Consider the following 11177-nt stretch of genomic DNA (forward strand, 5'->3'; position numbering starts at 1 on the left):
CCCCCCCCCCCCCCCCCCCCCCCCCCCCCCCCCCCCCCCCCCCCCCCCCCCCCCCCCCCCCCCCCCCCCCCCCCCCCCCCCCCCCCCCGGGTTTAAGCCGCCGCCCCCCGACCCCCGTCTACACTGGGCTGGAGCCGGGACTGGGTGTTTATTTATGCAAATAAAGCGTGTTGTCATCAAACTGATGACGAGTGGGCTCGGGTCCAATCCCCTGCCTGTATGAAGCAGAGAGGTGGGCCAGGTAGCCGTGGTGAGTTGCTCTGGAGCAGCTCACAGCGGCTACCTCTGTGACCGATCTCGCGAGTTTTCGATGCCCTACGTAGGTCCTACGTGTCAGTGACGCCGGGCCAAATGTGGGCGGGGCGGCTCGAAAGTCTCAAAAGTCTGCCTCTGGCTTTCTCATGTCGAACGCACCTAACGAATGCGGTCCGGCTGCGAAACGGAATCACTGCATCGCCGCCTGCGGTGCCTCTGCAGTCCGCTGGAGGAGGTTGCCAGATCTGTCGTTAACCCCCGTAAACAATATGAAACCTGTTTTACTCGATAGAAAGCAGCTCAAACCGCCATCTCGGTTGAAAACGCACGTTAAACCGTACTTGTGTCATAAAAAACTCGTCATAAACACACAATCACTTCATCAACCCGTCCGACAATTTTGAAATCGTTTGACTTTCCTGCAGTGACGAAGAACAAAACCGTTCGTTCTTCTAAAGCGTGTAATGACTTCATCACGTTGTTTGTTCTGTTTTCTACCAGAAGAAGGTCTGACTACTTGAAAAGTGGATCTTGGCCCAAAACAGGCTGGACACCCCCGATCTACTGGTTCATGTCTGAGTTCGCCTGACGTACAATCAGAGCCAGACTCTTCCGCTCGCTCTCGACTCATGACAGATTCACAGTCGGACCGGACTCCCGTCTTCTCCACTTGCCCTGATCCTCCTGGCGAGGAGTGAAGCGTGAGCGGCAGGAATGAGGGGAAGCCAGAGGGAAGGCTGGAATATTCCGCCGGGTGTCAGGAATGCAGAGGAACCAGGAGACCCGGGAGCCAATCGCAGCGCGGCGCCCCAGCTGAACCGGTGCTTTCCTGTTCTGTCAGATGACCATGAATCTGAACGCCGGAGCTGCAGAGAGAAACCCAGAGGCTCGTCTGGAGGGCAGGAGACAGGAGGAAGCCCCCCCCCCCCGCCGTCACACGCCGCCTCCAGGGCTGTGAGCATGGAGGAAACGGCTCAGCACATCCCGCCGCTTCCAGGCCGATAACAAGTGGAAACCTGCTCTGCTCTCAGAACATTCCTCCAGCCAGAGGGGGGGGGGGGGGGGGGGGGGGTGGCAGAACCGGAACCGGAACCGGAACAACACTCAACATTAAAGATCAAAACAGGATCTGCCAATCCGGCGAGCCGGACCGCTTCACAAGAGAGAAATGAGCTGAAACCTCCAAGATTCAACACTGAGGTCCCCACGGATCCCCACAGATCTATACTGATCCCCACAGACCAACACTGATCTCCACTGACCTTTACTGACTAGGGCTGGGCGGTAATAAGGTAATAAGGTATACCAGCGGTGTCTTTCAAAAGCAACGGTATCAGTTTCAATACCGTCATAGAAAAAAATTGCAATGTACTTATATAGAAGGATTAAATATAAATATAATTTATTCAAGGCCTAAAAATGATCCTTCGTCCAGCAGCTCTTATATGTGGTTGAATTTTCAGTTTTACTTTCACAGTAGTTTGATTTTGGAGACTTTTGATGAAGTTTATGAACATGACGTCATCACGTGACAGCGAGAGAGAGAGACAGAGAGAGAGACAGTGAGAGAGAGAGCAGGACAAACATGGCGAGTCACTCAAACCCCCAACGTGCCAATAAACATGAGGATTAGTTTCACTCTAAACAAAATGCTGAACTGTGCTGTTCACAAATACAAAATAAATCTAAACAAATACTGTAAAGTTCTGCTCAGTGCAACACCGCCACCTGCTGGATTCCAGTCCACAAACCTCTGAGCACAAAGTTGGATCCTGGGATTGTTTATTGAGTCCAGGTCTGTTGATTAGTCCAGATTTAGTCACAGGACCAGTTGATGGGGACATGTTCACACATGAAGGCGTGTCTCTCCAAATCGTCCACCGACAGAGAGCCAGCACCGAACTATTCAGCACGACCCCTTGACCCCTGACCTCTGCAGCAACGAGGACAGGTCGTCTGTGACAGCTGGAGAGGAGACTTCTATAATTACAGAACAATGAAATGTTCAAATAAATTTCAGAATCTAAATCAATCAACCAGTGCAGTTAGGAGTCTGAAATCTATTTAAATCACACCTCCATGAAAGATAAAATCACTCTTTATTTATAACCTGCTTTTCATGTAAATACAAAGCGTCACTCGGCAGAAAGTTAACCATCGTTAAAAATCGAACAAAATCATAAACGGCTGGTATTCAGACAAATAATCGTTTTTTTAATTAAAAAGGAAAACAAACACATACAAACTCTCGCGGGGGCAAACAGTCAGGCAATCAAGAAAATAACAAGCAAAATGATAAAAATTACAAGGGGGGGTCAAACAATCAAACATGGCACAAACAAATCAACACAAGTTAACGTCAATTAAATACACAGTGGTCTGGGTCTGCTGTCAAACCAAAAGAAAACGGGACACATCACAGCATATTGTTTTGGGAACAACGCCTGACATTCTATTCAGAGACAGAAAGTAAAGGTCAAACTGATTTTTGAATTAATTAAAGGAGGGTTTTTTTGTTCTTCCATTTCTTGCAATGTGATGAGAAGAAGACGGCCACCGTCTTCTTCTCCAGGTTTTGCTGACGGAAGTACCGGCACTAATCACTCACTTTTGAGATCACTCCGCCCAGACGCCCTATTTAGTAAGTAGTTCCGTCTTAGCACTCAATCTGGTAATTTTGCATTAATATTCCACAGCGTAGTGAATGTGTGGATTATAACGTGTCCACCAAAGTGTTCTGGGGTTGTTGGATTGTGTATTTGATGAGTTTGATGAGGGGGAACAAAAATACCGTCCACTTCCATTGTGTCCGCCGTGAAGCTCTCCTCAGACCCACCTCAAAATAAACAACAGCTCGCCTCCACAAAAAAAGTAAGTATGCTGTTCAAAATGACTAAGGAATAGCGTTGAATGGGCCAATTTGCCAGAATGTTGAAGTATCCCTTTAAGACGGTTCAGAGGCCTGAAATCTATTAAAGAAGACTCCAAGAAGGGAAGACAGGCTCGATGCTGGTGAAACACTGCTCTCCATCCCCAACAACACCTGGAACCCCGCAGAGTGTCAGAGTTCTCTGCTGCAGTCATGTCCACAGCCACGTCTGTCTTTTACCCTTCCTCAAACTGTTTATTTTATTTTTTTATTTTGTTTTTACTCTACTGAAAGGCTTCACGGCAGCCTGTGTCTACTTTATCTACTGCATGACTGGAACAGTTGAACAAATCAGGAGCAAAATACAAATAAAAGCATGAACACTAACAGCTACAAGTTGAGTTTTTTGACCATTTTTAAAGTTTTGCTTCATTTTCCTCCTGAAATCCACCTTGAAATCCTCTGATTGGATTTGGTTACATGATCTAATCTCATTTCTGAATCCTCCTTTCCCTTTTGAACAACCCTGAGCCGTTCAGCTGCTGCTGTCCTTCACCTGTGGACCCTGATCCAGGAGCTGCTGGGCTTCAGCACCAGAGGAGGACGGCTCGTCTCCTGGACGACTCAGACGTTCCCTCTCAGGACCCATTTCCACGTCGTCCCCTCGCTGGTTCCTCCTCTTCAGACACCCTGCTGTGAGAAGCACAACACTGATCACCCTGAGGTTTCTCTGTCTGCAGCCCAGTCCTGCTGTGGATGGAGTCTGAATTCTGACCACAATGATGAGAGAAACAAACTCAGTTACACTCATTTTCAAACTTAGAAGCTTCTGTTAGAACTTACTGATCTTTTCTTTATATTTAACTCCGATGAAGATGATGATGAAGACAAAGATGGCGACACCGACACAAGAACAGCCAATGGTGAAGATCATCCCCGGTTGTGTTCCATCTGCAAGAGTGAAGACAGGCGGAGAGCAGATCGTTCAGCAGACGCTACAGGCCAGTGTCCAGGAGCCACAGCCGGACTGTTTGAAGTGAAGGTGGAGTTTTCTTCAGGCTGCTGCCTCTTCACTGAAGAGTTTCATTCACCAGACGGACGGAGAAGAAATGAGCCTCAAATGAGCATCAGAGCTGCTCCTGCAGAAAGAACCGCTTCCAGCCGAGACTCTGAGTCCAGCTCAACTCTGATCAGCCACTGCTCTCTACCCTCCACTTCCTCTGCTGTGATAGGTCCAGCTGCCTGACGCTCGAAAACACAGAGGAGAGATTTACCAGGAGCAGGAGGACGGACGGTGCCGTTCAGAGGACGGACGGTGCCGCTCAGAGGACTGACGGTGCCGCTCAGAGGACTGATGGAGCTGGGAATGTTCTCGGTCAAATCTGTCAGTCCATATTCAGTCACTGTTCAGACAAAGAAGAAGGTGTGTATGAGGCAAATCAGTCAGTTTTCTGAACGTCGTGAAGAAAATGGATTTCTTCTGATGTATTTTGTTAAGTTTAGAAAGTTTGACACAGAGTGCAAGGAGCTGCTGCTGCTTCAAGGTCAAAGGTCAGAACAGGATGGATCGCTTACCGTTGAAATCAACCCAATGCACCAACTCGTTTTGTAGCAAAATGTAGATTCTGTACAGTCCGAAGTCAGATGCAGAAGCTGAGGTGATGATTAGTTTCACCACACCAGATCTCAGGCCATCCAGGCTGATACACACACTGATTCCCTCCGTATCCAAATAATTGTTGTCCCAAATGGCGACATCTTCATACTTTGTGGAGATTGAATTATATCTCCTGATGTTCACAAACTCTAGGTTCATCCCGGTTCTTGTGTCGCATCGGATGGTAATATTTTGAACTTCGCTGGAGTTCTGGACCCGTTCAGTGGCCTGTGGACCTGGAAAGAGGACACATGAACTGTCTCAACAGTTTGGTTCAATCTCAATCTGCCAGTTGCTCAAAAGACGTAATCTGGATCAAAATGATCCGGATTTGGAAATCCTCTGTTCTGCTGTCCAGGTTCAGGTAATTCATCTTTTACGCCGGTTGTTCGAAGCAGTGCTGGATTAAATCATCCTGATCCAGATACACAGTGTTCAAGACGACCAAATCCAGATTGGCTGAGTTCTAAATGGAACACATCCCAAAGTGGAGAGCAACAGGTAGAAGAACCAACATGGGCTCACTTCCAGACAAACACTGAGGGATCAGAACATCACTTCTATTGATCACTTCGGTGATCAGCTACCGAGCCTCAACTAGTAACTAATGTCTGCTGAATGACAAACACACCGCCTCTCCTTCACTTCCTCCTTTGAGGAGTCGTTCAGAGGCGTGATTATTCCCGCTCAAGACACTTCAGCCTCTTCTGAGCTCCTGGGACTGCCGGCTCTACCAGAGGATCCAGGCTGTTCTTCAGGAACAGGGAAGAGATCCAGAACCAGGAGGAACCAGATCCCTTTCCTCTCCATCAGCAACAGCTGGATCCCTGCAGAGCTCCAGTCCTGAACAGAAGCACATCTGTCTGTTCGCCTTCCTTAAAGGCTTTCCGGCCTGTTTGGGGTTTATTTCATGAGGACAAGATCATTTTTATTTGATTTGATTTTACTTTACTGGGCTGAAAGGCTTCAGTCTCAGCCTGCCTCTACTTCGTCTCCTGCCTCACTGGAACAGAACTACAAATCAAGACCAAAATACAAATAGGAGCAGAAACACGAAATGACACTAATGGACGTTTTTGGACCAATTTTAAAGTTTTACTTCATTTTCTTCCTGAAATCCACCTTGAGACCCCCCTGCTGGGATCAGGATGGTCCTTTTTTTACGATCAAACTTATTCAGATGCTGCTGGGATGTTCTGAAGAACCCAAACTGAAGGTTTGATCCAGATCAGAACTCGGACTGGATTACGTGATCTGATCTGATTCCTGAATCCCTCTTTCTCTTTTGAACAAAGATTTGATCCGATCCAAGGACCAGAATCTGCTCAGATTACCTCTAGAGTCCAGGGTGTCACTCTCCAGGTTCCTCTTGGTTCTTGTGTGACATTGATACGTGACCTTGTGACCCTCCTCCTCCCCGACATCCTGGTCTGGTCCAGTGACCTGTTGACCTGTGGAAGAGAACATATGAACTCTTCAGATCTGGTTGAGCTCTGAGCTCCACCACCAGCTTCACTCCTACAGCAGCTTTCAGAGCTCTGGCTGTGTTCTGGTTGGACCAGGTTCAAACTCTAACAACCTGTAGCTTTAATTCTAACTAGACTTGTAGTCAGGACCGCCTAAACCGAGACCAAGACAGTACCGAGACCAGAGAGTCTCAAGACCAAGACTAGACCAGGACCGGTTCAGGTCAAGACCAAGACCAAAAAAACAGTTTTTTTCCATCCTGCATGAGTTAAAGAGCATCAGCTGCTCAGTTTAAATATGAGATTCACCACCATGACATAGATCTACGTCAGTAGATGGAGAAACTCTTTCTACAGTTAGAAATTAAATGTGACTGGTGTCTTGTCTCGTATTATCTCACAGCAACGTTTGAATAATTCAGATTACTGGAGTGTTTCCTGTTTGTAACTTATTCTGTCAAGGGTTCATTTATTTCATAAATCATAGATTCAGTTTTATTATCAATAACTCAACATGTTACTGAAGTTCCAAATTCTTTCACAAATTTAAGCACCTTTTTCCAAAGTAATGCAATAGTTACTTTGCCAAGTAATTAGGTACTTTTAAAATATTGTAACTGAGTTACTCAGTTACTTTTTTGAAAAAGTAACTGATAAATATAACTGATAAATATAACTAATTACTTTTTAATAGTAACAGGCCCAATATTGGACATATATAAACATGATTGAAGCGTGAAGTCAGTGTTGTTCGTAGTTGTGTCAAAGAGTTACTACTAAGACGAAATTACTCTGCAGGCATCCCAGTGAGGAATGCATGTTGCCACCCAGGGCGTCTTCATGCTGCCCAGGACCAGATTAAATGCACAACACGTCTCATTCCAGGTTTGACATGAAAAGTAACTAAACTGTTTACATTAACTGAACAACAAGAACACACAAAGACACAACTACCAATAACACGATTACACATCAGAACGTCGAAATAAACCACAAAAACAATGTTTAAATCTTCAATATCTCATCCCAAACTCCCATGATGCATTGCGGCACTACCATCATCACGCCCACCACTACAAAACCCCTGGTCAAACACATTCATTTTGAGTTGAAGGGAGTACAGGGGCCCCAATGAATTACTATTAGGTCACATTTGTGAAACATATTTAGGTTTTGTTGGACATAAAATGCTTTAATTAGGAAAGCAAAGCGTTAATGTGTCAACTCTAAGAGGGACTTGAATCAGTGTTATGAGTGTGACAGATGTGGACAGTTACATACATTTTAAGTTATTTGTTGCCAATAAAAGGAAAAACAACAGTGTCCGAATATGTTTCATATTTCATAAGGTTCATATATACTTCACTTTGTTCCCTGTCATTTCTTCATTTCTGTAAACATTGGGAATTTCCAATAGTCTGAACGCCTCACTGCGGTCCAGGCTGCCGTAACGTTACTGCAGATCAGCGGACTGGTGAGAGGAGCCGCCGGGGAGAACGTTTTCCGGTTAAATGTTGGCAGGTTGGCCTAAAGACCGTCCTGCTGAAAGAGCTGCGACAGAACCGCTCTGAAAGTGAAGAACGATGAAGGACACCTGAGAAATTTAACACCAGCCGCAGCTTGCAAATCCCTCCGAGACCTCAGACCGGGACACGGGAGACCGACAGACCCGAGACCCGAGACCCGAGACCCAGACCACAAAAAAGACCGGTCTCGAGAAGTACAAGTCAAGTCTACCATCCACACAGCGTGACCGTTCATCCACACCTGAGTCCCACCGCCCGCGGGGTTCATTAAATCTCCGTTTTAAAGCGACGAACGGCATGAGAAGGACGAAAACCGGAGAAAAGCCGCACCGCAAAAGATTTGAACAGTGATCAGAACAGTTGTGTCAACTCACCTGAAGTCAACAGGGCAACAGTAAGAATAAACAGCCAGAGCATTGTCCAGCTGAAGTCATAAAACAAAGTGAAAAGAAGAACTCTAGACTGTTCAGATTGCTCCAATTTGAGACTCAGGCTCCCGCTGAAGTGCGTGTAGCGCCACAACACTGTTCTCCGATCTGATGGGCGGGCTGAGAGTTTTCAGTTTACCGCGTAGTTATTGCGGCAGCCAATCAGCTGAATAGCTGATCGCTGAATCCCCGCCCCCACCGGAACACTTCCTTCTCTCCGAGTCTGCCTCAATTACGTATATATTACACTCTAGTAGCTCCGGTCATTGGTCCAATGAGGTAGTCGGCCCAGTGACGTGCAGTCAGGGAGGGAGGGCGCGCGCGCGCACACACACACACACACACACACACACACACACACACACACACACACACACACACACACACACACACACACACACACACACACACACACACACACACACAGAGTCTCGTATTTCTATCCTTGTGGGGACCGTCCATTGACTCCCATTCATGTCTAGCCCCTAACCCTGACCCTTACCCTAACCCTAACCCACACCACAACAAAGCCTAACCCTAAAGAAATGTTTTTGCACTTTTACTTTTTTCAGTAACAACAACATGGTCAAGAAAACACTGTTTCTCCTACTTAGGACCGGAAAAAGGTCCCCACAAGGCACGTCGTTCCACGTTTTGCTATCCTTGTGGGGACATTTGGCCCCAACAAGGATAGAAATACGAGAACGTACACACACACACACACACACACACACACACACACACACACACACACACACACACACACACAGAGGGGGACAAACGGGACTGGACCCAACTAACAGTAAGTTGTCCAGTCAGTACACTGTGGAACTCTGACAACGGAGCCCCGGACAGGACATGGTAAAAAGAACAATTTAATCGTGGCCACGAATCAGGAACATCCTTCATTCACTGAACAGTCCAGTAAAGTAGCAGCATGTTGACAGATGCGGACTTTCGGTCTCAGTAACTCTCTAACTAAACGTCAGTAACACACAGGGCGCCTCCATCCCGTCGCTGTGAGCTGGACCAGATGCTACGAGCTCATTTTTATTAAAAGTATCTGTCTGTCAAGCGGCAGAAACAATACTGAGCAGCCGCAGTGCTGCGGGGTTAAAGGACCGTCTACAATTTACAAGACGCTGCAACAGTGAAGACAAATATCCCAAAAAACAAAGCAAAACGTAGTACCACCACTGGGATTCACTGCAGTGTCACCATAATCACTACGACCTTCAGGCTGACACTGCAGTGAACCCCTGTGGTGGTATCACTATGATGTTGTGTTACTTGTCTTTTTTGTGGTATTTGTCTTATTTGAATGATATACCTGATTCGTGGCAATTATTATCTCGTGCATATGATCTAGTGTTTGATGGCCACAATTAATTATTTTTTCAATATTTTTTAAATTTTTTTACCATGTCATGTCTGGGGCTCAGTAAATTAACTCTGACTAATGGAAAGAAAAAAAAATTAAATGGTTGTATTTTCCAATGATTTTATAAAATAATTGTTTTCACGGTTTTCATATTATCTTTTAATTTTCTCGTTTACCATTAAAATACTGAGAAGGGACGAGGCAGCGCCGCAGCGGACACAGCAGGACACTGCGCTGCCCCGCCCACATCTGGAGGCCCGGTCTGACTGGGCCTCTGATGAGGGCGGGGCTCTCGCTTTATGTCGCTATTAAATGTTCTAACACGAATACTATATGTTAAGATATGTCTCACATTGTTATATTTTTTGTTTGTTTATAAATGTGTTTGGGTAATTTACTTAATTTATGCCACCTGTGAGTGGGCGTCGTCACTTTCATTTGCCTTCAATAAAATGCCTCAGGAAAAACTGAGGGCAGTCCACTGCTGGCTGCGTAAAGTGAGCTGCTGTCTCGTCTCCAAATATTATTTTCCTCCGTCTTGTAATGTGTGCATCATTTTTGTGCCTATGCTGCTGCGCATCGCTATGCTAAGACTATATGAACTAAATTTTCATAGTTTATCTGATTTATATAACGAGCCGTGTTTTTGTCAAGATTCAAGAGTTTTACTGTCACACACAGTAAAAAACACACAGGCTTAATGCCACGCAGTGAAATTCTTCGATCGCAAGCTTCCTGGCAACAGAAGAAAAAAAAAGAGAACTAACAATAACTAAGATAATTAAAAGAAAAAGCAAAAAGAAAAATTGCGCAAGGATTTTAATAAAGTCCAATGTCAGCAACTTCATTTCTGTAATGTGTTTCTTGTGCCATACAATCGGTGGCGTGGAAGCACAGGAGAGGCAATTCTCCGGGTTCACGTTAGGGGGCGCTAAAGACGCCAGGCGGTGGCAGTGGAATAAGACGTTTACGCAGGCAGCGTGTCGAGTGCTGAGTCGTCAGTGTCTTCTTCTCGCCTTGTCATACATTCGGAATGGAGGATTATATTCAGAAGCTAAAACAATGGGATATTTTCACAGCTCCACTACTTCCTGAAAATAGCTGTGCACATTCATTTCCTGTCTTACATTATTGGCCAAACTGATTAATCCAGGTGTGTCTGGTTTAGACTGCTGCAACAAGACACACCTGGATTAATCATTTTGGCCAATAATGCAAGACAGGAAATGAATGTGCACAGTTAATTTCAGGAAGTAGTGGAGCTGTGAAAATGGCCCATTCTGCAGAACCAGCGCGTGCACCGAGGCTGGGGCTCCAGTGTGTGTGTTCACCAGTGAAACGTGCTGCACACACTCCAGTGTGTGTCTGACAGTAGACAGAGTAGACACTGTGTGTCTTACATGCGTCTAAAAACCCCCTCCGTTACCTTCAATAGAAATTAGAGTTTTTGATCATAAATCGCTTCTGTTCAGGACGAAAGAGTGAAAATCTGAAATCAGGACGGATGAACTGTTACTCAGTGTGGCGATATTTTAACTCTGTCAAGTGGTTTTGATGCATTATTGTTATATTTCATTATAAAATTCATGTTTTAA

The 11177-nt window shown here is 45.8% G+C and overlaps 1 protein-coding gene across 2 annotated transcripts; it reads right to left on the reverse strand.

Moving 5' to 3' along the window:
• Positions 1-3120: 3120 nt before the first annotated feature.
• LOC115390772 (uncharacterized) lies at positions 3121-8220 on the reverse strand. 2 transcript variants are annotated; one of them, XM_030094770.1, is made up of 7 exons: positions 8148-8220; positions 6116-6232; positions 4700-5017; positions 4477-4527; positions 4399-4434; positions 3968-4075; positions 3121-3817 (listed from the first exon to the last, which is right to left on the reverse strand). In XM_030094770.1, exons 1-7 carry the CDS (start codon positions 8188-8190, stop codon positions 3660-3662), a joined length of 831 nt encoding a protein of 276 aa, XP_029950630.1. In that variant the 5' UTR covers positions 8191-8220; the 3' UTR covers positions 3121-3659. The 2 variants fall into 2 exon arrangements, with proteins under 2 accessions (XP_029950630.1, XP_029950629.1); XM_030094769.1 differs by having other exon boundaries at positions 4399-4527.
• Between the last annotated feature and the right edge of the window lie 2957 nt (positions 8221-11177).

Source organism: Salarias fasciatus, chromosome 6, assembly GCF_902148845.1.
Source record: "Salarias fasciatus chromosome 6, fSalaFa1.1, whole genome shotgun sequence".
NCBI classification, from domain to species: domain Eukaryota; kingdom Metazoa; phylum Chordata; class Actinopteri; order Blenniiformes; family Blenniidae; genus Salarias; species Salarias fasciatus.

Bases quoted from the DNA above. Each gene is read 5' to 3' on its own strand.
- LOC115390772 (XM_030094769.1), bottom strand. From the start codon at position 8,190: ATGCTCTGGCTGTTTATTCTTACTGTTGCCCTGTTGACTTCAG. The intron at 6,233-8,147 runs GTGAGTTGACAC...TCTCTTCCACAG, and splicing joins TGTTGCCCTGTTGACTTCAG to GTCAACAGGTCACTGGACCA. The intron at 4,528-4,699 runs GTAAGCGATCCA...TTGTCTGAACAG, and splicing joins GCATTGGGTTGATTTCAACG to TGACTGAATATGGACTGACA.